Below are 27,083 nucleotides of genomic sequence, written 5' to 3'. Positions count from 1 at the left end.
TTTTCTTTTCTTGCCTTGAAAAGCCCAGTTTCACCTTGGTGACCTGAAAGTCGATGCTGCACATTAGGAGGGCCCATTCCCCTCCAGAGGAGGTGGGTTTGATTTTTGCTGTGTGGAGTCAGCAGAGCTGCTGGTAGACTATTTGGATTCAGATCCCAGCTCTACTACGTAGCTCTGTGACCTTGGAAAAGCTGCTTAACCTCAGTTTCTATATCTATAAAATGGAGATAGGGCCCCATTTCCAGGGTTTTATTTTAAGGATTAAATGAGTTAGTATATGTCAGGTGCTGAGAACAGAGCCTAGCACATAGTAAGTACTCCGTAAATATTAGCTCTCATTATGTTAATATAATCACTTCCAAATTATTATTTACTTTCCTATTTATGACTTGACTTAGCACTTGGTTCAGACCCTGGCTTTGTTCCTCTGCCTCTCTAAAACAGCCCAGCTTTATCTTTCCAAGGTTGCTGTCAGGATGGGAACTTGGCGGCAAGCATCATCGTTGTACCTCTTGCAGGCTTCGGTGTGGCATGCTTTTGGAGTAATGATTTCCCTTTTTATATACTTGTTGTTTTCCTGGAATTTCTAAAGGTATCATATATAACAGCTTAAAGCACTTGTATGTTCTTTTCTTTTTTTATAGAGAAAAGATAGTGGAAAACTTTTTTTAAACTGGCTTGCTATTATATGCCAGATTTCTCTTCCTTGGAGTAACCACTAATTGCCTTAGAAAAATACATAGGACAGTCTTTCTCTTTGTCTCATCAGACTGTTATCACTGAGGGTTAGATAAAAAAATCTCAAGGCCACCTGTTTGTCCTAGGCCAGCTCGCTGGCACAAAGCCAAGAAAGTTCAGCTGACCCCTGGGCAGACAGAGGTGAAGATTGACCTTCCGTTGCCCATTGTGGCCTCCAACCTGATGATTGAGTTTGCAGACTTCTACGAAAACTACCAGGCCTCCACAGAGACCCTGCAGTGCCCACGCTGTAGTGCCTCAGTCCCTGCCAACCCAGGAGTCTGTGGCAACTGTGGGGAGAATGTATACCAGTGTCACAAATGCAGGTAAGTCGGTGGCTGTCCCCTAGGCCAGGGCTGTGCACTTTCCTTGTATTTTTCTCTAACAGTGTCAGTGTGAGCAATTACAGTGTCTGATTCCCTCATAACATTTAGAGTATGGGTTTGTAGAGTGGGTTCAAGGGTAGAAAGGGAGGAGGAAAAAGAGAGTCAGTGTGTGTGTGTGTGTGTGTGTGTGTGTGTGTGTGTGTACACGAGTATGCCTGTTCCGTGGCAGGGGTGGAGGGTTAGGGTGGAGGGCAGTCCAGAAGTTTAGTTCTGGGTCTTGCTTTCTTGGTACCTGGCTGTTTAAGTCATTTGTTATTGTCCCTTCAGTAGGCCCTGCAGTAGTTACCGGAGTATAGAGATATGGCACAATCCATCTCCTCAGAGCGATCCCCACCCCACCCAACCTTGTCATCTCACTCACCCAAACGCTTTGGTTACTCAGATCCATCAACTATGATGAAAAGGATCCCTTCCTCTGCAATGCCTGTGGCTTCTGTAAATATGCCCGCTTCGACTTCATGCTGTATGCCAAGCCTTGCTGTGCAGTGGATCCCATTGAAAATGAAGAAGATCGGAAGAAGGTGAGGCCAGGTCTGGCCTAGACTCACCGCAGTGGCCTTGGTCTGGACTTTGGGCAGAGCTGGTGCAGTGCAGTGTGCTTTGCTTTCTAGCCCAAGCCTTCCTTGACTCAGCACCAGTTTCAGGGCCCAGCTTTTGGGTGGGAGCAAAGAATGGCGTAAGATGTGTTGGAACACATGGTTTGCATAGGATTTTAGAAAAGCGTTGGTCGGTAATGAAATTAGAGTATCTCCAGGTACAGATAACTTTGGATTTGAATGTTTTGCTCTGTGTTTGTTCCACAGACTGCTTCATATTGAGGCTGCTGGCCCTCCCTCAGTGTTAGCTTGTCCAGTGCTACTTCCCAGTCAGCATAATGTGTGTGTGTGTAGAGGGGGGGTCCTAGATATTAAGGAACAGTGAAAAGGGGGCACCTATTGGGATAACAGAAGAACATTTAGCTTTGGAGTCAGGACAGAAATTCGAATTCCACCCAAACTTTTAATGCTTGTGTAACCTGGTATAAGTTACTTCTCTCAGCATTGTGTTACTGTATATCACAGATATGTATTGCATTGTTATTAGAAATAATATACCCACCTCACAGGAAGGATTATTGTGAAGAACAGAGATAATGTATGAAACACAGTGCCTGACCCATGGGAAATGTTCTAGTCAATGGTTAGCAATTAGGATTACTCAGGGAAAGCTGTCAGCAAAAAAACCTTTGCTCAGGTCTGTCTTTTTCTGTCTAGGCTGTATCCAACATCAATACACTTTTGGACAAAGCTGATAGAGTGTATCATCAGCTGATGGGACACCGGCCACAGCTGGAGAACCTGCTCTGCAAAGTGAATGAGGCAGCTCCAGAAAAGCCACAGGTAATTATCCTAAGACTACCCCTAGGTGAGATCACCTTAGGTGGGAAGCCTGACAGCTTACCTCTTGGGGTTGCAGGATGACTCAGGAACAGCAGGGGGCATCAGCTCCACTTCTGCCAGTGTGAATCGTTATATCCTGCAGTTGGCTCAGGAGTACTGTGGAGACTGCAAGAACTCTTTTGATGAACTCTCCAAAATCATCCAGGTAGAGAGTGGGGAGCAGCTTTTGGGTATGTTTTGTCCGAGTGTTACTGGCATTGTCTTCAAAGCAGTCCTGCTGCTCTCTCCTCCAGCAGCCCAGGTCTTGGTGGTGTTCCTGCCTAGTCCAACTGAAAAGGCAGGCAGATGGCTGCACCGACAGCATCTCCCTGGGTGATTTATGGCCCTGGTCAGAATGCTGAGTTCATGCTAGATAACTGAGAATACTGGTGATGGGAAGGTAACACAGATATGGGTTTTTTTAAAGCCATTAACAACCCATCTCTTGGTAGAGGGGTTACTGGTCTTAAAAAATTTGATGCCAAGGTTCTATTCCTCTTTTTCTGATATGCTGTGTTTGCAGGCTGTAGGGCAAGGCACACCAACTGCAATCAAGCAGGGTGGGCCATGTGTCAGTTGCAACGTCACAGACCTAATCTCCGTGGGATGGGAGGCTGGCCATAGACAGTGGTACCTCATATAAGGAGAGCATCCAGTTTACCTTCCCCCTCAACCCCAGATTGCTGGAGTGCCATCTTTGGCACACGTGTATTAGCTTCTGACCTTTGCCTTTGTTACATGGGAGTTAAGAGCATGAGCCCGGCATCTGAGTCTGAGTTCTAATTCTGTCACTTACCTTGGTTAAGCCAGTTCCTCCAAGATTCGCTTTCCTTCTCTGTAAAATGGAGATAAAGCATCTAACTGGCTGAGTTATTGAGCAGATTAAATTATATTATGCATGTAAATTTTTTTCTAAAGCAAAACTCAATTTTCCAGTCAACATCCTCTTCTTATTTTAATTGCCAGTTTCCATTATTGTTGCGTTTTTTGTTCCTAGAAAGTCTTTGCTTCGCGTAAAGAGTTGTTGGAATACGACCTACAGCAGAGGGAAGCAGCCACTAAATCATCCCGGACCTCCGTGCAGCCCACGTTCACTGCCAGCCAGTACCGTGCCTTATCTGTCCTGGGCTGTGGCCACACATCCTCCACCAAGTGCTACGGTTGCGCCTCGGCTGTTACAGAACATTGTATCACACTACTTCGGGCCCTGGCCACCAACCCAGCCTTGAGGCACATCCTTGTCTCCCAGGGCCTTATACGGGAGCTCTTTGATTATAATCTTCGTCGAGGGGCTGCGGCCATGCGGGAGGAGGTCCGCCAGCTCATGTGCCTCCTAACTCGGTCAGCACCTACACCATGGTTATAGGCCTAGTGGTTCCTACTGACACGCAGGATGGTGGCAGCAGCCATGCCAGGAGCATTAGAGGGTACACAGAATAGTGCTTCTGACTGCCTGACAGGTTAGGTAGCTTATAATAGAGGAAAGATGGAAAGGTACACAGGGTGTAGGTGAGCGAGCTTGGGGAGCATTAAAACCCAGGTTTCCTTGTAAATGGCATGTTCGGCTTGTGCTTTGTTGGCTCCAATACAGTGTCATGAGGAAACTGTCTCTGAGTCCTCATGAGAGAAAAGAAAGGGAGAGATTTGAACTTTAGAAAGACTCACATGAAAGAAGATAGTGGAGCAGAGCAGTGGGGAAAGACTCAGTTTCAGTATCTGATACCTTGTACTATACACATTGGACATATTCCTTAATTTCTCTGAGCCTATGTTTTCCTCATCTGAAAAATACTGACAACAGGTACAGTAGCTCTTGCCCATAATCCTAGCACTTTTGGAGACTGAGGCTGGCGGATCACTTGAGTTCAGGAATTCAAGACCAGCCTGGCCAACATGGTGAAACCCTGTCTTCATTAAAAATACAAAAATTACCCAGGCGTGGAGCATGCCTGTAATCCCAGCTACTTGGGAGGCTGAGGCAGGAGAATTGCTTGAACCCAGGAGGTGGAGGTTGCAGTGAGCTGAGATGGCATCACTACACTCCAGCCTGGGTGACAGAGCGAGACTCCGTCTCAAAAAACAAAAACCTGACAATAATAAATACCTTAAAGGCATGTGGTTGTGCAGTAAAGAACTCATACATGTCTAGTGCTTAGTATGTCCCAGGTCCTGCAGCCAGAGCTATGGGGATTACCTTGTGTGGCATAAATTCTAGAACATGTTAGGTGCTTGATAAATGATACTCGCTATATTATTTATTCACTAATTTAACAAGTATTTATTGAGCAGCTGCTGAATGCCAGGCATTGATACAGACTCTGGGGATATAGTGGTAAATGGAATGAAGTTCCATCCTTATGTGGCTTATATTCTACATGGGGAGAACTGCACAATATAATGTCAGGAAATAATATTGTGAAAAAAAATAAAGCAGGGATGGTGACCCTGAGTGCAGGAAGACGTGCTGTTTGGATAAGGTGGTCAAGAAGCACTTTGCCGAGGAGGTGATACTTGAGCAAAGACCTGTGTGAAGGAAGGGGCCAGCCATGGCAGTGTTTTCAGCAGTGGGCTGCATGCCTAGGAAGTAGCAAATGGGGAGCTGAGAGCAGGCACATGTTGGGACTGCTAGGGCACGACAAGGAGCCCCTGTAGCTGGAGACGGATGCAGGAGGAGGATCAGGTGGGAGGGTGCGAGGGCCCGTCCCATAGGGTCTTGTGGGCCTGTATAAGGACTTTGGGGCTTATTCAGTATGTTGGGAAGTAAGAGTGAAGTGATATGGTTTGGTTTGTGTCATTAATAATAGGAACATTGTTACAAAAATACATCAACTGGCATGTGGAGGCCTTGTGGAAAGTGATGTGCAGGCAGATGCAGAAAGAGTTGTGACCAAGACTTAAGAGCTGACCTGTAGGTTTTGGAGACTGTGTCACACCAGACAGCAGGGCCTTTGTCACGCGGGACATGGGCCCCATAAGGTGGTGCTTCTCTCCCATCAGTTAGCATCTGTTCATAGGCAAGGCGGCTGTGACTGGCCCTTTATTATTACCAACCAAAGTTTTGTGAAGCCAAACCTGTAGTCTTGCCCCTGGGAAGGAAGTAGAAAATTTGGGGCCAGGTAGCATTAGACATTGATTTTGTTTTTTCTGGGCTCCTTCAGGTGGAAAGGAGTGTCACACCTGATACGAATTATAGGGCTCCATTTCTCTTTGCTTCTGCAGAGACAACCCGGAAGCCACCCAGCAGATGAATGACCTGATTATTGGCAAGGTCTCCACAGCCCTGAAGGGCCACTGGGCCAACCCTGATCTGGTGAGCCGGCTTATCAGGCCCAGCTGTCTTCTCAGACTCCCTGCTCATATGCCTTGTGTTCCTCAGCTTCCCCCCTCCCAGGTCCTACAGTGACTGAGGAGGGCAGGAGCAGAACACTACAAAGTTTACATTCAGAACAGTTTTCCTAGGCAAGAGCCCGGAGCACAAGGGTTTTGTCTGTCCTTTGTCTCTGTTGGAGCCACGTAGGACCAGAAATTGTATAAATACTTAAGAGTTGCTGGATCGAAGCTGACCCTCTTGATTCATGTCTCTTCCCACTGCCTTCTAGGCAAGTAGCCTGCAGTATGAAATGCTGCTGCTGACGGATTCTATCTCCAAGGAGGACAGCTGCTGGGAGCTTCGGTTACGCTGTGGTGAGTTAGGGACTTTTCAGAGAAAGGAAAGGGCTCCAAAGTGCAGTCCTGGCCAGAGTGGGAGAGGAGGAGGGAAACTGATGTTTGGGCGGCCTCTGCAGAGCAGGTGTGTGGTGTTCCTGATTGTGACTCTGCCTTTCCTGATCATCCCCAGCGCTCAGCCTTTTCCTCATGGCTGTGAACATTAAGACTCCTGTGGTGGTTGAGAACATTACCCTCATGTGCCTGCGGATCTTGCAGAAGCTGATTAAGCCACCTGCTCCCACTAGCAAAAAGAACAAGGTACTGGACCAAGCAGGGGTCTAAGAAGGAAGGCAGGGCAGCTTCCATCCTCATTCCCTGGCGGTGTGCCCTGCCTCCTCACAGTCTCTGCCTTGCCTCAAGCCCACCTCACCTGAGTGGCTCCAGTGCCACCTTTGCCTTAGTTCAACAGACATGGGTTGGGATTTTTGAGATGGATGGTTAAAGTAAAATAAACATGAAACTACAAAGCAGAGAGCAAAGTGGCTAACTGTGGAGGATGACCTCTTTCTCCACTCATGTTAGATAACTTGCAGCTCCTGGAAAGCATTGTTTCCTTCCTACCCCTGTGCCTTTGCACATGCTGTGCTGTGCAGTGATAGAAATCCCAGGCTCTGAAGCAGACTTTCTGAGTTCAAATCCCAGCACCTCCATTTATTAGCATTGTGACCTTGGGCAAGTTGTTCCTTAGTTTCCCCATCTATAAAATGGGAATACAGCCTCCACCTTGAAGTGTTGTGAAAAATAAATGACATAGTGCAGACCAAGTGATCAAAACTGTGTCTGCCTAAGTTAGGCCTTAGTTAGCTGTGGCTATCTTCTTCTTTCTCTGTCTAGGATGTTTTCCTTCACTTTATTAGCTGCTCCTTCAAGAGTCAGTTCTCTACTAGACTAGCTGTAAGCTCCTTGAATCCAGGGACTGGACCGTCGTATTTTTTATGTCTAGTATATAGGATGGCATAGCACCTATAATAGCTGCTTAGAAAATTATTGTTAAGTGAATAAAGGAAACCAAGTTTCTATCCTGAAATAACTAGCTGAGCACAGATTGACTTGCTTGTATCAGCTTTTGAATGACAGGCCACAATCCTTTCTTTGGGTCATGCCTAAGGCTCTGCTACCAACTTGCCTTGGATTGGGCCTTGGGTCATTCTGATTCCTGCTCTTTCTGATGGGCCATCCCTTAAGGGGAACCAAGTTTCTATCCTCAAATAATTGTAGCTGAGCTACAGATTGTCTTGCTTGTATCAGCTTTTGAATTGACAGTCCATAATTCTTTTTTTGGGCCATGCCTAAGGCTCTGCCACCAACTTGCCCTGACTTGGGCCTTGGGTCATTCTGATTCCTGCTCTGTCTGATGGGCCATCCGTTATGAGGAGCAGAGTCCTAATGGCAGGAAGATTGCTTTCTAAGTGCTAAGCACTAGGGTTATGATCAGGGGAAGCTGGATGTTGAAGCCGCCTTCAGAAAAGGCAGCACTGGGCACTCTGATTCCTTCCCTTTGATGGAGGAATTATTTCCCCCCAGATTCCCAGCAAATCAGATCAACCCTTGGTTGAGAACAGGACACCCATTCCCACATGACCTTCATTTTTTTCCACAGTGTGAGGCAAAGGGAGATTTTTCACGGAATTACTTGCCCTGTAAGGACTGGGGCCTGGTGTTAATGTTCACATTTTTCTCCGGTGTAACTTAGCAAGAGCAGCAGTTCTTAAAATCTGGCTCACGGACCCTGGGGTACTCTCAAGACATTCAGAGATCTGTAAGGACAAAGTTAATTTCATAATTGTCCTAAGACACTGTTTGCCTCTGTCATTCTTGTGATGTTTGTGCTGATGGTACAAAACCTTTGCTACTGGGGAAGACGGCCGGTGCCTTAGGTGGACAAGGCAGTGGCCCCGTGCAGCTCTTCACTGCCACCTGGTTTCATCAAGAATATCCTTGATGAAGCAGTACAAATTAATTTCATTAAATCTCCACTCTTGGGTATGAATCTGTTTAATGCTCAGTGTGACAAAATGAGCACACCAAAAGTGCCTCTGCTGTACCCCAAGTACAGCCATTGTGCCGAGGAAAGGTACTTGTGTGAGATGCCATATGAACCAGCTGCCTTTCCATGGGTCTCTCAAGCTTTAAGCTTGTGCTTGAGAAAATGGCTGATGGGCAAATTATGGTTTGTATTAGGCTTGTATTTGGCAGATACTTTCCTCAAAATGAGTGAAGTGAGCTTTAAGAAGAACTGACATGACCGTGTAAACTAGTGTTTTCTAATGACCAATGCATGTTATATCCTGCTGGGTAAAAAATGAAGGTTAGCGTAATGAACTATGAAAAGTTTATTGATGTGATTTCAGAGTCCATAATACAGCTAATCTTTCAGACCCTATAATTTGTTGAATTTTGGTATAGTCTCAAAAAAATCCATAATTCATTGAAAAAGTTATTAAAATATTCTTTCCTTTTCCAACCAACTGCATATCTGATGAGGCCCAGTGTTTTTCATATACTTCAGCCAAAACCACGTAACATGGCACTTTGACCATAGAAGCAGATACGAGAATCCAGATGTCTTATAAGGCAGTCATTAAACAATTATCAAAAATATAAAACAGTGCCACATCTTTCTGTAGGTTATTTTTGTTTTGGAAAATATAAAATTTAGGTTGACAAATAATAGATTTACTCTCCTTTTTAAGTGAATTAACAAATATCTTAAGAATTTCTCAGTTTTTTAAATTTATTTGGGTGTGCGTTTTTTTTTTTTTTTTGGAGACAGGGTCCCACTCTGTCACCTAACCTGGAATGCAGTGGCAAGATCTCCACTCACTGCAAACTCTGCCTCCTGGGTGCAAGCAATCCTCCTGTCTCAGCCCCCTGAGTAGCTGGGATTACAGGCCTATGCTACCATGCCCAGCTATTTTTTTTGGTGTTTTTTATTGAGACAGGGTTTCACCATATTAGCCAGGCTGGTCTTGAACTCCTGGCCTAAAGCATCATCTGCTCGCCTTGGGCTCCCAAAGTGCTGGGATTATAGGCGTGAGTCACCATGCCCAGCCAGTTTTAATTTTTAACATGAGAAATATCAATAGATACAACCATGTAAAGCAAAGCTCTCTGGACTCCTTAATAATTTTCAGAGTATAACAGGGTTCTGAGGCCAAACAGCTTGAGATATGCTGGCCTGGAGAGCTGTCCGTGGCTCTCTGTCAGCACACTGCTTCTGGTTAGTGACAGTTTGCATTCTGGAGCCTGCTTGTGACCTGTGGAACATTTATACTTGGGAAACTGTAGATCAGCCGTGGGGTAGGAATTAGTGTACGTGCTATAGGATTGTCTGCAGGAAACCAGCCACAGCTTCTGCTGCACAATAAAAATCAGTGACCTTAAGCTCAGTGTGGAGATGCTGCTGCTAAATGGGATCAAAATGGTTTAACAGGAGCACATTTGGGCATAAAATAAACACATGTTGATCCTCCTGATCGTCTTGGCTTTGCACGTCACCCCCTAGGGCACCAGTGCCATGCTTTTGGGGCTGTGTCTCAGGTGTGCTCTTGAGCGCCCTCACCTTGCCCCACTTGTCTCCTCCAGGATGTCCCTGTCGAGGCCCTCACCACGGTGAAACCATACTGCAATGAGATCCATGCCCAGGCTCAACTGTGGCTCAAGAGAGACCCCAAGGCATCTTATGATGCCTGGAAGAAGTGTCTTCCTATCAGAGGTATACCTATCTGTCTTTTCCAGATGCTGGGAACTCCTGCCTGTGCTCTGACAGCCCTGCCTTCTGTCACTCTTTCACTTACCTACCCCTTTAACCCTTGGCCCTGCAGGGATGGATGGCAATGGGAAAGCCCCCAGCAAATCAGAGCTCCGCCATCTCTATTTGACTGAGAAGTATGTGTGGAGGTGGAAACAGTTCCTGAGTCGTCGGGGGAAGAGGACCTCCCCCTTGGATCTCAAACTGGGACATAACAACTGGCTGCGCCAAGTGAGTGGCCATTTTCTGGACTCTTCACCCGCTGACCCTGACCCCAGACTCTGAGCAATGTGTTTCTGGCCCTCATCATGTGTTTGTGCTGCTGTCTCTTCTTTCTCTTGGCTGTTCTTGCTTCCTTTCAAATAGGAAGTGGGTACAGGTTCTTGGTTGCAGCTGCTGGGCTAGCCTGGTGGACAGGCCAAAACAGAACTTCTTCTGCTTATCTCAACAAGCTCCTTATGCTTTCTGCTTTCCTCCCTGACCATTGTCCCTTTTCTCTTTCCACTTTTTTGTATCTTCTGCTGTCCTTCCTCTCCCTCTTCTTTCTAGCTAAAGTAATTCTATGTTAGGTAATCCATTTATCCATTCATATATAAAATAAGAAATACTTGGTTTACATTAAATGTAAGTGTCCTCAAAAAGAATTATCAGCATCTTTGCTAAGGAAGATCCCTTTTTCCTACTTCGCTTATTGTAGGTATGTTCTTCACATCTCCTGATGGAGAAGTCTCCAGGAAGAAGCAGGGCTCTTTCATAGCCCCTTTCCCCATCTACAGCAGTCAAGTCTTGTGTTAGCTGGGGATTTTTACCTCTAACATTTTCCTAGAGAGGTACCAGAAGACCTCTCTTAGATGGGTGGCAGTTGACTGCCCTGCTGGGGCTTGGTGAGGCAGGGCATCATCTGAGCCTCTGGCCCCTTCTCTCCCTCGTCTTGCAGGTGCTTTTCACTCCAGCAACGCAGGCTGCACGCCAGGCAGCCTGTACCATTGTGGAAGCTCTAGCCACCATTCCCAGCCGCAAGCAGCAGGTCCTGGATCTGCTTACCAGGTACCATTTGGGAGTGGGCTCAGGGGCGTGGTTAGACTTCCTCTAGAGCCTTTTCATCTTCACCGGGGAAATCCATGGATCAGGGTAATGAAAGGCACACCTTCATTCCCTGTAGAAGACCCTGGAAACAACAAAGTGTTAAATAGCTGAATTTTAGTGGTAGTGGTGGTGGTGGTGGTGGTGTGGGTGTTAGCAGCAACAGCTAATATTTATTGAGATTGAGTGCTTAAATGCTTGGCATGCATTATCTTGTTTAATTCTCTCATAGCAATCAGTGCCAAAATGTGAATGCTTAAATTCTGTGGCATTCATGCCTAGGTGTGGGAAATTCCCACGTGGGAATTGGAGCTTTCTGGGATGTTCTTCATCCACCCTCTAGGAAGCGGGAGAGACAGACAGCAGAAGATAGGAAAGATTGGGAGGAGAAAGGGGATCCTCAGAGCCATTCAAATTGTTAGAGTTCTTGATTAGTAGTGCCCTGTCCCTCTTGGTGGCAGTTACCTGGACGAGCTGAGCATAGCTGGGGAGTGTGCGGCCGAGTACCTGGCTCTCTACCAGAAGCTCATCACTTCCGCACACTGGAAAGTCTACTTGGCAGCTCGGGGAGTCCTACCCTATGTGGGCAACCTCATCACTAAGGTATCCTACCCTATTGCCCAGGAGAGCCCCTTCCCTAATCCTCCTTTCATTGCACTTTGATGTCAACTTTACCATGCTGTTTTGTTTGTTTTTGCTGAGAAGAAATACTTGTTGAAGGTATTTGGAAATATTTTTGTGACTTTATTATATTTATCATATGGCTATATCAGTCTCTTGGGGGGCATTTCGACTGTTCTCAGTTTTTAAGCAATCCTTCACCAGCACTGGAACTGTTGTTGGCCTCCTGGAAAGGAGTTGCGCAAGGGCTCGAGGAAGAAGGTGTGACTACTGAGTGGTTGGTGCTGCCAGCTCCAGGGATGGTGGTGGAGGTAACTGGTATCCTTGGCAGTGACTGCACTTGTCATCCTGTTTAGGAAATAGCCCGTCTGCTGGCCCTGGAGGAGGCTACCCTGAGCACCGATCTGCAGCAGGGCTATGCTCTTAAAAGTCTCACAGGTAAAGAGAGCCACCTGGACCTTCTTCTAGGGCATCCTGAATCTGTTGTAGGGACAACCCTTAGTTCCTTGGGTGCTGAGGTTGACTCTTTCTCTCTCTCGTACTGACCTTAATGCAGATTTAAGCTCTGCATTTTTTTTCTGTATTGATATGTTTGTGATTTTGAGACTTTGTTTGCTATTGACCGCTTCTGCTCGTTGGACACCTGCTCTGTGCTGTGCACAAAAATAGATTTTCCCTGCTTTTTGAGCTACTCATTATCTTTTGAAGACACAGACCTTCCTTACATTTTCATCCAGAGCTCTCACAGCAACATTTTCCCATCTCCACAGGCCTTCTCTCCTCCTTTGTTGAGGTGGAATCCATCAAAAGACATTTTAAAAGTCGCTTGGTGGGTACTGTGCTGAATGGATACCTGTGCTTGCGAAAACTGGTGGTGCAGAGGACCAAGCTGATTGATGAGACACAGGACATGCTGCTGGAGATGCTGGAAGACATGACCACAGGTAGCACTGCCCAGTGGCCTGGAGCTTGAGGCACACTGTCCCTTCTGGGGCTGGCTAGGTGCATTTGACACATTTCCCTCAGTTCCACAGAGCCATAGGAGGTGGGCAAACATCTCCCTGCATTCAAAGAGAGACTCATTTCTTAACAAAGTGTTGGCTCTTGGACTTTTCAATACCAGAGCTGGGCTTTTCATGTTGAGCTTATCGAGCGGTACAAGGTCAAAGGCTCTCTGATTGATGTCTTTTCTCAGCCTGGAAAATTCGCAGCCATTGTCTCTTTAATCCCCTCTGCTGTGTTCTCTTTCCTTTCCTTGTGAAACTCCATTTTCACTGTCATCCATGTCTCTCTATCTCTCTTTCATAGTATTTATCTCATTGTATATTTGTGCTGCATTTTTGACAATTTCTTCAATTCATTTTTTCTTCACTATGTATAAATGTTTAATCTACCCATTGAATTCTTGTAGTTCTAGGCTTTATGGTCTCTTTTTTAAGATTCACATTTCCCTCCCTTATATGATCTATAAGCATATTAAACATTTGTGTCTGATAATTCTAAAATTTGAGGTGTTTATAGGCCTGATACTGCAGTTTGTTATTTTGGCTCTTGCTCATGGTATCTTAAAGCCTTGTTACACTGTGACCTCATATTTTTTAGCCTTATCTGTGGAAATTCTTTAGGACTGGACCAAAGGTGTGTTTCTCCAGAGAAGATAAATAACTGCTTCTGTGAGGCAGCTCAGGGCACTGCTGTCCCAGTTCTGAGCCTCAGGTTTTTCAGACCTCCTAGGTAGTGAGAGGTTTGAGCTGCAAACCCCTATGAGGAGACAGCTCATTATGAGTTTCAGAGGAGATTTTTTTCCCTGTTACTTGATGCTAAAGTTTAAGGAAAGACAATTTCCTCATTTACTTGATTGGGGGAAAGGTATAGTTGCACCCCCTTGGTGCAGAGATCTTTGGGGTACCAGTTTTGTGTTTGTGGGGCATGGGGTGGGGGATTCCTGCTAGACTCTTGGACTCAGTGGATTCGGGTCTTTATCCACCTCTCAAATCTGGTCAGGACATTGAAACCAAAGCTCAACGCAGAAACTGACTGGTGTTTTGCTTGTCTCTCTGGCTTCCCAATTTCTCTTAGTTTTTGACTTTTGGCCGTTCTTTGGTAGTGTGGCAGTTCAGTGATACATTTTTATTCAACACTTTAAATTGTTTTTTGGTGGTGGGGAGTGAGGAGCAGGTCAGGGAAACTTGTTTGCTTTATTGCCCGAAATGGAAGTCTTTCTGATGCCATTTTCATCATACCATTCTGACCTGGTTGGTGACTTTGTCAGGGCCCTTTACCCTTTTTTTTTTGCTACAGACCCACCCAGGAATGCGACAGTGTGACTTTTGTTTTGTTTTGTTTTGTTTTGTTTTGTTTTGTTTGAGACAAAGTCTAACTCTGTCACCCAGGCTGGAGTACCGTGGTATGATCTTGGCTCACTGTAACCTCTGTCTTCTGGGCTCAAGCCATCCTCCCATCTCAGCCTCCCGAGTAGCTGGGACTATAGGCGTGTGCCACCACGCCCAGCTAACTTTTGTGCTTTTTGTAGAGGTGGTGTTTCACCACATTCCTAGGCTGGTCTCGAACTTGAGTGCTCAAAGTGCTGAAATGGGACCTTTTTAAAGACCATATTTTCTCACCTTCACATTACTTTAAGCTGTCTTTTTTGCTTATAGAGGACATTCTGCCTAATCTTTTAGAATGAAGCTAAAAACTATAACTTCCATTTGATTTGACTGGAACACAGAATTATTTGACATTTTTTGAGTGCCTGTTTTGGTCAAGGAGATACTAGTTAAATAAGGCACAGCCCCTCTCCTTGAAGATGTTATATCCTGAGAGAGAGCAAGACATGTACACAGCCAGTCATGATAGAGTGCATTGACTTGGATGTTACGGGTTTCAAACTGAATGTGGTCTGAGGATAAAATCAATCAGCATAATATTTCCAATTTGAACTACCGATATTGCCATGTAGGGCGTTTAAAGACTTATCCAGGCAGAAATAATTTGTCAATGATGGTACTTCAACTAGAAGTCTCATTTCAGTTTGCATGGGTGAGGCTCCTTCCTAACTTGGCCGCTTTGATTTCTGGCAGGTACAGAATCAGAAACCAAGGCCTTCATGGCTGTGTGCATTGAGACAGCCAAGCGCTACAACCTGGATGACTACCGGACCCCGGTGTTCATCTTTGAGAGGCTCTGCAGCATCATTTATCCCGTAAGCAGTGCGGTGTTTCCCATGGCTCTCGTGTGTCAGCACGGGCCTCTTGGCCATGAAACCTCTTGGTGATTCATTCAAGTTATGGTGCATTATACCACTTAGCAGTTAAAGAAGATCCACCCCATAAAAGAGAAGCAACCTCATAATTTTTCTCTTGCTCACAATGGGACATTTAATGGCCTTCCTTGGTCTTAGTTTTCTGGATTCAAGTAAAGAATCATGTTTTTTTTAAAAACTAGGTTTAACCTCCATTACCAAAATCCCATTGCATTATCAATCCAGCATGCTGTGGAGAGGCAGCATTGAGCTACAATATAAAGTTATTTTCATTCTCTTCCTTCTTTTTCTGCCCTGTATTTTGTGCACACATGCAGCATGTGTTTTGCTTCCTGGACTGAGCTGTGTGGAAGCACAGTATGATCCAGAGCACCCTTCCTGCTGTTGAGGGTGGATGAACACTAGTATCGTCAGCTAGCAATGAGAACTCATTGTGGGTGTGCCTGAGTGTCATGTCCCATAGAGAAGCCCTTTCCTTGACTTCAGGGTCATCAGTGACAAAGTCCTCTGGCCCCAAATTGGTTAGCATCAAATGAGACCTGCGGGAGGAGGAAGGAAGGTCCCTTCTTGCACCCCTTCCCCCATTTCATTAACACATCTCTCATGTGTCACTCCTTGTCTGCTTGTTTTGTTGGGCTTTGTCTCCTAATCTGCCCTGGGGGTTCAGCGGAGATGCAGTCTTTTTACGTGTTTGGGGGACTTGCTGAGTGTGGTATGTTTTCCTCGAGTGTCCTGCCTCTGCCATCCCTTCTGATATACACTTCCCTTTGTCCTCCAGGAGGAGAATGAAGTCACTGAGTTCTTTGTGACCCTGGAGAAGGATCCCCAACAAGAAGACTTCTTACAGGGCAGGATGCCTGGGAACCCATATAGCAGCAATGAGCCAGGCATCGGGCCACTGATGAGGGATATAAAGAACAAGATTTGCCAGGACTGTGATTTGGTGGCCCTCCTGGAAGATGACAGTGGCATGGAGGTAATGAGCATAGGACAGCGGTGCCCACGTTTAAGAGCAGGGGCTGGGACCAAATCCAGGTGCTTCCTCCTGGTAGCTGATTAACCTGGGGCAGGTGGCCTTGAGTTTATTGCTCTATAAATTGGGTTTAATGATTTGCACCTTTCTACCTCACCTAGTGCTAAGATTAATAACCTGTAAAGGGCTCTGCCCAGGGCCTGGCAGGAAGTAAGCATATTGTTGTTGGCTGTTGGTTGTAGTAGTGGTAGGTGTTTATTATTGCTGCATCTGGCAGAGACTTCTCGGTGAGTCTGAGTTACCTGAGCCCCCTAAATATTGGTATTTTACCCCTTGCATAGGTGTATGGCCCTGCGTCAGTTACCTTCTGGCAGATCCAGGAGGGTCTGGCATTTTTACACAGTGAAAAGCCTTTTCTGGTTCTGAGCCTGTGGGGCAAGGTCCCCAGCGGTGTGTCTAAGCTGCAGCCCATGTGTGGGTTAGGGATGCTTGCAGCCCCTGAAATTGTGCACAAAATTCTGTGTGTTTTGCACACATGTGCTTTTTTTTTTTTTTTTTTTTTTTTTTTTTTTTGAGACGGAGTTTCACTCATGTTACCCAGGCTGGAGTGCAATGGCACCATCTCGGCTCACCGCAACCTCCGCCTCCTGGGTTCAGGCAATTCTCCTGCCTCAGCCTCCTGAGTAGCTGGGATTACAGGCACACGCCACCATGCCCAGCTAATTTTTTGTATTTTAAGTAGAGACGGGGTTTCACCATGTTGACCAGGATGGTCTCGATCTCTTGACCTCGTGATCCACCCGCCTCGGCCTCCCAAAGTGCTGGGATTACAGGCTTGAGCCACCGCGCCCGGCCATTTTTTTTTTTTTTTTAAGTGGGAGAGTTGATAGGTCCATGGCATACAAAAATGATGAATTATGAACCATTGCCATAAGGTGCCCTTTGCTCTTGGATTTTACTTGCCTTACAATTATTTAGAATAACAGCTTCACCTCCTTTTCTGTTCAGCTTCTAGTGAACAATAAAATCATTAGTTTGGACCTTCCTGTGGCTGAAGTTTACAAAAAAGTTTGGTGTACCACGAATGAGGTATGTGCCTGCTTTTTTGCTTGGAGGTGTGGTTTCCCTTTTCTGATTTGTGCTATGCAGACTTGTACCAGCAGGAGCCATTGTTCATCATCACTTACCCTGCTTGTAGCAGCGCTCTGAGGCTTTACTTTCCCTATTTGGGGTTGTGTGAAGAAAACCAATCATCCTGTTTTCCTTTGGAGGCATCTGACTAATGAAGGTTGAAGAGCCTCAGGAAAGCAAAAGCGTTTTGCTGGGCTGTGCAAGTTGTCAAACCCCAAGGACTGGAAGCCAGGGAGTGTCAAAGGAAGCTCTGTGTTGGGAATGCTTGCTGTTTTGTTCCCTTCAATATGGACACCTCTCAGCTGAGATTAGCCTGCTCACTTAATAGAACATTTTCCCAGTAGCTGTGTCAAGGAGCATCATTGCTGTTTTACTAGTTGGGGAATTGAGGCTCAAACAGGCATTTGTTCTTGAGGAGGGGAAAAGGGAAATGAAGGAAGTCCAGCGCTCTGTACCTTTTGACCATCATGAGTGATACTGTTTGTCCACTTGTGAAAGTATCAGATGGTCCCCTTCACCTTTCCCTCCTTTCTTAGTCTCTCTCTGTTCCTTCCTTCCCTCTCTTCCTGTTTCTTTTTCTTCCCCTCCATTTCTCTCTCCTCAGGGCATTTCTTCCCTCCTCTTGTTTCTATTGGGAGGAGAGGTCTTTAGTACATGTATCAGATAAGTAACTTAATTACAGCAAGCTAGTAGCAGGGACGCACAGCAAACTTCTATACTTGGTCCCAAACACTTCTGTAGAGTTTGAGAAACTAAATTGGCAGTATACTGTTTGTACATTTTGGCCTTTAATTTTTTACATATTTCCGCCTCTCTCCTTTCTTTTCTCCCACTGGGCTGGGAATCCTGGTCACTGTTTACTGTTGGTCTGCTGCCAGCTGGGTCGATGTTGCACTGTTGGCCGAGGGACTGGCAGAGAACTGTCCCAGTCAATACATCTTGTCACAGAGATTTCAGCATCGAAACAGAATGATACTGATTTAATCCCTGATGCACATAAAAATTTAAGACCAAGCTTCTCTGGGCACTCTTGTAAATGGCAGTAGTGAACCCAAAGAATGCACAAGGGTATCTATCTCCCTTGAATGGTGACGCAAGATAGACATTGAGAATCATTTGCCCCTCACATTGATGTGCTTAATCTAGTTAGAAGGTTTTCTGGCAAAGTCCAGAGTTTGTGATAGTATTTGTTCTGGGACTTCAGCTTCCTTCTCTACTTTGCCCTCCATTTCCCTGATAAGCAACCTACCTTTTTAGCTGCTGACTAGAACCTGCTCTGTGTTCAGTGTCTGTGGTGGTTCTCTCTCTGGGGAATCCTCACTGGGCTTCCGTAGCCGGAAACACTTCTACAACCGGCCTTTCTGGAGGGTTGTCTTCCTCCAGGGTTTCCTGTTCTGAAGCTAAGCCTATACTTGGAGGCAGGCTGTTTGTACATTTTGGCCTTTAATTTTTTACATATTTAGTGTGCTACCAAATCCCCCACTGGATTTCATTGAGGGTTACTTTGAGCTCCAATTTCTAATCTGCAAAATGAGAATAATAATATTATATGCACTCAGTGCCAGACATATAGTGAACTTTTCTGATCCTTCAATTTAGTGAAGTTGCTGTAATTTCATCATTTAAAAAAGCCTTGATTCTTATTCCAGTCAGATTATGGGTTTAGCTTAAAGAATTGTGGATGAACCCCCTCCTTGTATAGTTATATAAAGACATCCGAATCTCTATAGGCAAAGATTGATCTACTCTCTTTTCCTGTATTCCTGAGACTTGAGTCAAAGCTCTTTGATTTAAATGGCCTTGCTTGTCCTGGGTAGTAGTTCCTATTGATGGGAGAGAGTTTCTACTCCTGAGGAAGGTCCAGGCTTGGAATTAGACCTCCGCTTATAGCTTGGCAACCTTGAACAAGCTGTGTAACCTTGTGTAAAAGGATCATCTACAGTACTTAATTAGCACAGGACCTAGCACAGAGTAAAACATTCAATAAATATTAAGTAACTACATAGTGTTGTAATGAAATTGAAGGAGATAGTGTCTTTAAAATGTTTCATACCATGTCTAGCTTATAGTAGACACTAAATAAAACTAATATTCTTTCCCCTAAGTGAATTGCTATACAGTTGGATTCTAGATATTGTGGATGAGACCTTGTAGAAAAATAGAGGCTCTCCACATTGCTGTAGCTTTAAGCAAGACCAAGTATGGAGTTCTTTGCATTTGTGTGGGCTTGTTTTTAAATACCTTTCTCCAACTTTCTCTGCCCAGGGAGAGCCCATGAGGATTGTTTATCGTATGCGGGGGCTGCTGGGAGATGCCACAGAGGAGTTCATTGAGTCCCTGGACTCTACCACAGGTAGATCATAGACAATGCTGCACATTGGATTTGAGTTCGGGACTAAAGAGCGGCTCACATCCCAGGACATTGGGGTATACTCAGTAGGTTCTGTCTTGTACCTCTGCGTCGGAGTTGTGGGGAGATTGTTTCTTCAGTTGAGGAAAAATAGAAATGTCTATGGTATGATGCAGATACCACTGAGGATTAAAAAAAAAAAAAACACCAAACTTTTAGAGGAAGATGCAATTAACAATAAACTTGAATTCAGATTCATTTTTAACTTTCTCTTCCCCCCACCCCCTTGATGATATAAGTACTCATACTTTGACATTTGAGTAAGTAATTTTAATTGACTTGAAACTTAAAAAAAGCTTCTACTGAGGGTGGAATAGTTTCATATTGTCCATCATTGACCCTTTTTATTGGCTGTGTCTTTACTGGAGATGTGGAATAGGGCTGTCTTACTCTGGCCTAGCTTATTCCCATCTTCACCTTCCCCTCCATTTCTGCTGGCTTCCCTTCTCCCCTAGATGAAGAAGAAGATGAAGAAGAAGTGTACAAAATGGCTGGTGTGATGGCTCAGTGTGGGGGCCTGGAATGCATGCTTAACAGACTCGCCGGGATCCGAGATTTCAAGCAGGGACGCCACCTTCTAACGGTGAGTTAGGGGCAGCAAGGTATGGGGGCCAGCCTTTCTGCATTGGGAGAGACCCCTGTGAAAAGAAGCTATGGCCACTGTGTCATTTTACCCTAGAGGGCAGCATGGTGCTATGGAGCAGTGCGAGTTGGCGAAGGCAGTTAGGAACCCTCTACATTCTCGGGCACCCCTCTTCCCGACCTGCTGGCCCACTTCCCTTCTCCAGTACCTCTTTAGTTATCTGTAGAGCCAGCATCTGTCTTTACCCAAATAACTGTACTTGTTTTAACCATTATTATTATTGTTGTTTTTAAAATGGATTTTATAATGTAAATCATTTCTTGCATTGTAGGGTTTTGTTTGGGTATTTATCTAACTAATCTCCTTAGTAAGGATTAGAGCATTCCAGAGAGGCACCACAAATATTATACTATTATTTTCACTAGCCCCCACTCCCCCAGGGTTTATGAGAATATATATATATATTTTATTATTATTACTATTATTATTGTGCCTTTTTTTTTTNGTAGTTTTGATCTTGTCACCCAGGCTGGAGTGCAATGGTGCGATCTCGGCTCACTGCAACCTCTACCTCCTAGGTTCAAGCAATTCTCCTGCCTCAGCCTCCTGAGTAGCTGGGATTACAGCCATGCACCACCATGCTCGGCTGATTTTATATTTTTAGTAGAGATGGGGTTTCTCCGTGTTGGTCAGGCTGGTCTTGAACTCCCAACCTCAGGTGATCCACCTGCCTTGGCCTCCCAGAGTGCTGGGATTACAGACGTGAGCCACTGTGCCTAGCCTGTGCCTTTGTTTTAAATGACCTATGTGGTTCTGAGCTCTCACAGGCCAGAAGCTTTGGGATCATTCTATTTACTATTAGTTTAGCGTCTGAGTTAATGCTGGGATTTCTCTCAAGACAAGATCATCACCTCTTGCATTAGGAACTGGTGTCACTGCCATTGAGTTAGAGATGGTAGAGATATATCCAGCCTGTGGAACTACCAATTGTGAGAGCCCAGCTATCTTACCATGTCCCCTTAAGGGTCACTTCTCCCTCCTGTCCTCTTCATTTCAAAGGAACCCCTGCTGATGGTATAGGACGGACTCTGCTTAGACATCCCTTTCCTACTGCTCCCCGCACCTTACACTCTCATGTGGTCTCATGGGTTTTGACTGGCTTTTCTTGTCAGGTGCTACTGAAATTGTTCAGTTACTGCGTGAAGGTGAAAGTCAACCGGCAGCAACTGGTCAAACTGGAAATGAACACCTTGAATGTCATGCTGGGGACTTTAAACTTGGTAAAGAGCATGGGCTGCAAATGATGAAGAGTAAGCCTTGGAAGTCTGGGTGTGGGGAAGACATTTCAGTTCTAGGCTTAGATGAAATGGACTCATGGCTTCTTCAAGCTCTTCATCTCTCTGGCTGACTGGTGTAGAGGCTTGGATCATTCAGCTGCCCTTCTCCTCTGGTTGCCCCTCACCCCCCACCCATCCCCATGCTGCTGCCATGGCACCCAAGAACTTCCTCATTCCTTTCCTGAGTTCAAATCAGAGATGAGAGGAAGGCAGTCCCTTAAACAGTCTAACTACACACCAATGGGAAAGAAGTCCCCATCTCCTTGAGGCAGCCAAGAAAGAGATCTGGAACTTCACGTTCTCCCTGTCATCCAAAGCTCTCACACTTGTCTCCCTCTCAGAACATGCATATACACACACACATACATACACATAGTCATACACACACGGTCTCTGGGAAGTAAGGCCATGAGGGGATCCTTGAGAGCAAATGCTATCAGCAGTGAATGGCTGTGGTCTTGTTCTGAGAGCGACTGGGTCTCCTTCTCCTACAGGCGCTTGTAGCGGAACAAGAAAGCAAGGACAGTGGGGGCGCAGCTGTGGCTGAGCAGGTGCTTAGCATCATGGAGATCATTCTTGATGAGTCCAATGCTGAGCCTCTGAGTGAGGACAAGGTGAGTGGGGCCTGGCCCTCCCATCTGCAGGCACTGAGAGCCTGCACGGTCCCATTGCCCACAACAGGCCTGTGTCTGGCTTAGCCCACCTGAGAATGACAGAGCCTCCTTAAGCATTGGAATGTCAAGACTCAACTAATGGTGACATAATTGTATTGAAACCTGAAATCTTTGGATTCGGAGCAAGCAAGATTGCTAAGGATAGTCTTTTACTCGAAAGCTGCTCATTAATGGAATCCTGGCATGTCCCACTTGTTATAGACAGGGGCTTTAGTCCAATCTTGTGTTTCATAGTTCAGGAATTGAATAGTGCACTTCATTTCCGGGACTTGGCATTTCCTCAACTGTGGTATATAATTGGTTACTGGTGGAAATCAGGCCTAGAACCCAGGTCTCCAACTTCCAGAATTTCTCTCCACCTATAATTTTCTCCATTCTTATTGGCACTAATGATTTGGCCAGAGCTATGACCAAATGAATGCACAGCAGCCTGCATTCTGTTACAGGAAAGGAAGATTGTATTGGTATATTTTGACTACCTGGGACTAGTAACAGAACTGTCACAGGAATTTAGAAGCCACACTCTCAAGTGAAACGCATACTGTTTGTTATTCCCCAGGAAGTGCTGAAACACAGTTCTTCTAAGGCTACTCCTGATGACTCTGATAGAAATGGTGACCTTTGGGGCTCAGATGTGGCTGCAGCCACAGTCCTGGCGGCATTCATGGGACTCCCACCCTCTTTTCTGTTGCAGGGCAACCTCCTCCTGACAGGTGACAAGGATCAACTCGTGATGCTCTTGGACCAGATCAACAGCACCTTCGTCCGCTCCAACCCCAGCGTGCTCCAGGGCCTGCTTCGCATCATCCCGTACCTTTCCTTTGGAGAGGTGGAGAAAATGCAGATCTTGGTGGAGCGATTCAAACCATACTGCAACTTTGATAAGTATGTTATTTGGGTTTCATAAAGTGAAATGAGAGTCCCTACAAAAACCCTGAACTAGGCCTGTGAGATGAGGAAGAATCACTTGAATTTCTATTAGATTTTTGTGTCCTTGTTCTGGCTTTTAAGGAGTTCAGTCTAGTTGGGGAGTAAATAGTTACTGTATTGGAGTAGCAATTGGCTAGGCAGAGAAGGCAAAGTGGTTGGTGAGGTGGGAGGAATATGACGAGATGGAGTCACGTGTGCAGAAGTGTGAGTGCAAGAGAAAGCTGTGAGTGTGGGAGACATAGCAGGCAACAGAGAGAGTGGCAGGAGCCAGGGCAGAAGGGTCTTTGTGTCACATTAGGGAGTTTAGTCTTGATATTCTATAGGCTGTTGACAATTGTTAGCCAAGAGAGTGAATGATTGGGTTTTGCCCCACCTTTTGCACCCTCAGACTCTGCTCTTTCCTTCTAGGTATGATGAAGATCACAGTGGCGATGATAAAGTCTTCCTGGACTGCTTCTGTAAAATAGCTGCTGGCATCAAGAACAACAGCAATGGGCACCAGCTGAAGGATCTGATTCTCCAGAAGGGGATCACCCAGAATGCGCTTGACTACATGAAAAAGCACATCCCTAGCGCCAAGAAGTATGAAGCCCTCTCACAGAGGGGCTGCTTTGTCTCCCCTTTGCCCTTTCCTTTTCCTTCTCCGTCAGCATCTTGGCGTAAAGCTTCACGCGTGTGCCTTGCCCTCCTTGGGGCCTCCCAACCCTTTCTGGAAACTGTGTGGGTGACCATCCAACCACTGCAGAGCCCTTTGGGACTTATGGGAAAAGGATGGCAACTTTTTGGTTTCTGCTTAGAATACTCACTTCTACCTGGCTTTTCAGCTGAGCTGGGTGGTTCTATGTGATTCTTCATGACACTTGGAGAGGGTCACATTTAAACAGGCACCGGGGCTTTAAACAAGCCAGAGTCAACAACTGGTTTCTAGGTAGCCTTTGCTTCCCTGGCCTGCCAATAAGCCTTCATTTGCTTTGCAGCTTGGATGCCGACATCTGGAAAAAGTTTTTGTCTCGCCCAGCCTTGCCGTTTATCCTGAGGCTGCTTCGGGGCCTGGCCATCCAGCACCCTGCCACCCAGGTGGGTAGCCAGGATAAGTAGTGTGAGGGTGCAGGGGTACAAGTTTAACCGTGCTAGTTCACCCTGAGACATAACTTACCCTAATATATAAGACTCCTAGAGTGGAAGTGAGCCTCAGAGGTCATCGACTTCGTCTCTCTGTGTGCTGAGAGAAGTCAGTTGTATTTGTGATTCCCCCATTCAACTCATTCTTTAAGTGGGGCCTCATTGTCTCATGGGTCAGCTATGCAGCTGTTGAACTGTGAGGGTATGGCTGACCAGCGAGTAAAACACTTGGGTGTCAGGCCACAGTCATTGGGACACTTAGATTATCATCACCTCTGTTTTCTCTCTGCCTCAAGCAGCTGAACACTTTGTTCTTAGGGAGTCCCATCCATTCTACTCTGCAGCTCATTTCTGATTTCTCCCCATGGGACTGAGCGGTAACCCCTCATAGATCCAGTCCTATCTGGCCCTGGATAGATGGCCAGGGCTGGGTTTTTTTGTTTTTCTTTCTGATCGAAGTTTTAATTTGCAGATTGTTACAGATTCACATGCAGTTGTTAAATACAGAGAAATCATATGGATCCTTTTCCCACTGTACCCCAGGGGTAACATCATGTGGAACCTGAGCACACACCACAACCAGAATATAGACATCAGTGCCGTCAGGATGCAGGCAGTTTCCTCTGCACAAGGGCCCTCTGGGCCTTTTCCAGCCACATCCACCTTCCCCTGCTCCCCTGCCACAGCCTCTGGCACCCACCAATCTGTTCTCCATTTCTGTAATTTTGTCATTTCAAGAATGTTGTACAAATGTAGTTGTACGGCATGTGACCTTTTGGGATTGTCTTTTTTCTTTTTCTCAGCATGATTTTCTGGAGTTTCATCCAGGTTCATTCACGCACTAAAGGATACCTGGATTGTTGCCAGTTTTGGCTGTTACTTATAAAGCTGCCATGAACACTCGTGTGCAGGTTTTTATGTGAATATAAGTTTTCATTTCTCTGGGATAAATGCCCAAGAGTGCAGTTGCTGGGTTGTGTAGTAGTTGCATATTTTGTTTATTAGAAGCTGCCAAACTGACCGATCCAGTTTCTCTGTGTCTTTGCCAGCATTTGGTGACTGTTCGTTTTTGCTGTTCTGGTAGATGTGCAGGGGTCCCTTGTCGTTTGTTTTCCTAGTGGTTCATGATGTTGAACTTCTTTTCATGTGCCTTGTGTATCTTCTTCAGTGAAATGTCTGTTTATGTCTTTTGCCCGCTTTCTAACTGGAGTGTTTGTTTTTTAATGTTGAGTTTTGAGCGTCCTCAGCATTGGGTTTTTTCTGTTTGTAGTGTTCTATCGAAAATAGTTCCACTGTCTCCTTTCGTAATCTGTTCTGATAACTCATTCCAAAAACTTGGCGACTCGAATGCAGTGAAGATTCTTTACTGTGTCTCACTGAAATCCCTTTTCTAAACTTTTATTCAAGTCAGTGGAGTCATAATTAGTATATATTTGTGGAGATTGTTTTTTCTACATAGGAATTTTCACATATGTTCTTTTCCCTATCCTTGTAACATCTCTATTTTGTGTATGATAAATCAAGGAACCCAGCTGTGATATGGCCAAAGGGAACACCATGAGTTTGGAACTCAAAGTCAGCGGATTTCCAGGCTTTTTTTTTTTTTTTGAGATGGAGTTTCACTCCTGTTGCCCAGGCTGGAGTGCCATGGCACAATCTTGGCTCACTGCAACCTCTGCCTCCCAGTTCAAGCAGTTCTTCTGTCTCAGCCTCCAAAGTAGTTGGAACTACAGGTGCCAACCTGGCCATTTTTTTGCATTTTTAGTAGAAACATAATTTGATCATGTTGGCCAGGCTGGTCTCGAACCCCTGACCTCGGGTGATCCACCCACCTTGGCTTCCCAAAGTGCTGGGATTACAGGCATGAGTCACCACTCCTGGCCTTCCAGGCTTATTCTTAGTTACCAAATTGAATTACTTTATTTAGAATAAGGCTTTATCTAGTTAGATAGTTGGCATTTACGCTGTGACCATTCATTTTTCTTTCAATGCATATTTATTGAGTACCTGTTGTATACCTGGTCCTGTGCAAGGTAAGGAGACAATCACTGTCTGTGCCTTTTGGGAGCTTACTGTCTGGTGGAAGATAGAGCTTTTGTTTATTACTAAACAGCGAGATAGACACAGTGTGGAAGGGCCTAAGGAAAGAGGAGGGCATGTTTAGTAGAGGGCACCTGCAAAGGCTTAGGGGCTAAAGAGAGCTTAAAGCCTTCCAAAAATTGAAAGCAGCTGCAGTGGGAGGTGAGACATGGCACGAGCTGCCGATGAAGACCCGAGCAGGGGCAAGGCATGTTCTTTCTCCCAGAAGGGGAGTGTGGGTTTTCTCCTGAGGGCAGTGCCCCAGCCGTTTCATAGAGAGTGAATTGAAGGGAGTTGAGGTTGGAGGTAGGAAGAACAGGCTTTTATTGCAATCAAGGTGAGAGAAATCATGGCCTGAACTAGTTCATGGATACATTGAACAGAGATTGAGCTGGGAGGAAGAATAAATGGGATTTGGAGGAGCAAAGAAGCTGGATGAATCAAGAGCCCTGCTCAGTTGCTAGACTGGGTAATGAGGTGAATGGTGGCGCCACTGAGACGGAGAAGATCGGAGGTTTGCGAGTAAGGTGGAGGAGAGTTCATTAGACTATGCTATCAACATATGGTTTATCCTATTAATTACTAGAATGTAAGTTAAATGAGGGCAGAGTCTTTGTTTCCCCAGCACTGAAATCACACATGTGCAAGGATGCACACACTGTAAACAGCCAGAATGTTGAGTTTGGGGTACCTGTGGAAAAGCTCAGTCAGAGTTAAAATATGGGCTCAGCGTTTAGGAGCATGAGACATGAGAGAATATATAATTTTGCTGAGACACAGATTGGAAGCGGACTTGCTATGAGAACAGATTTATGAGCTACCGAGTGATGTGCTGGCTTTATTGTTTTCAGCTTGTCTCATATGTAATAATTGC

The 27,083-nt window shown here is 45.5% G+C and overlaps 1 protein-coding gene across 1 annotated transcript in view; it reads left to right on the top strand.

Moving 5' to 3' along the window:
* Positions 1–27,083, top strand: part of UBR4 (ubiquitin protein ligase E3 component n-recognin 4) — a 144,202-nt gene that overhangs the window by 101,088 nt on the left and 16,031 nt on the right. The window contains exons 74-97 of the mRNA XM_037730827.1: positions 825–1,064; positions 1,507–1,645; positions 2,378–2,503; positions 2,580–2,708; positions 3,540–3,883; positions 5,762–5,852; positions 6,142–6,226; positions 6,381–6,508; positions 9,836–9,965; positions 10,075–10,232; positions 10,939–11,048; positions 11,546–11,687; positions 12,062–12,143; positions 12,476–12,649; positions 14,789–14,910; positions 15,749–15,946; positions 16,952–17,032; positions 19,340–19,427; positions 19,940–20,067; positions 21,240–21,347; positions 21,899–22,018; positions 22,773–22,963; positions 23,417–23,590; positions 23,986–24,085. Coding sequence (XP_037586755.1) covers positions 825–1,064; positions 1,507–1,645; positions 2,378–2,503; positions 2,580–2,708; positions 3,540–3,883; positions 5,762–5,852; positions 6,142–6,226; positions 6,381–6,508; positions 9,836–9,965; positions 10,075–10,232; positions 10,939–11,048; positions 11,546–11,687; positions 12,062–12,143; positions 12,476–12,649; positions 14,789–14,910; positions 15,749–15,946; positions 16,952–17,032; positions 19,340–19,427; positions 19,940–20,067; positions 21,240–21,347; positions 21,899–22,018; positions 22,773–22,963; positions 23,417–23,590; positions 23,986–24,085 — 3,388 coding nt within the window. The remainder of the gene's footprint in view (positions 1–824; positions 1,065–1,506; positions 1,646–2,377; positions 2,504–2,579; positions 2,709–3,539; positions 3,884–5,761; positions 5,853–6,141; positions 6,227–6,380; positions 6,509–9,835; positions 9,966–10,074; positions 10,233–10,938; positions 11,049–11,545; positions 11,688–12,061; positions 12,144–12,475; positions 12,650–14,788; positions 14,911–15,748; positions 15,947–16,951; positions 17,033–19,339; positions 19,428–19,939; positions 20,068–21,239; positions 21,348–21,898; positions 22,019–22,772; positions 22,964–23,416; positions 23,591–23,985; positions 24,086–27,083) is intronic.

Source organism: Cebus imitator, unplaced genomic scaffold (assembly GCF_001604975.1).
Source record: "Cebus imitator isolate Cc_AM_T3 unplaced genomic scaffold, Cebus_imitator-1.0 Scaffold15, whole genome shotgun sequence".
Taxonomy (NCBI): Eukaryota; Metazoa; Chordata; class Mammalia; order Primates; family Cebidae; genus Cebus; species Cebus imitator.
This window is presented reverse-complemented; position numbering and strand designations above follow the sequence as displayed.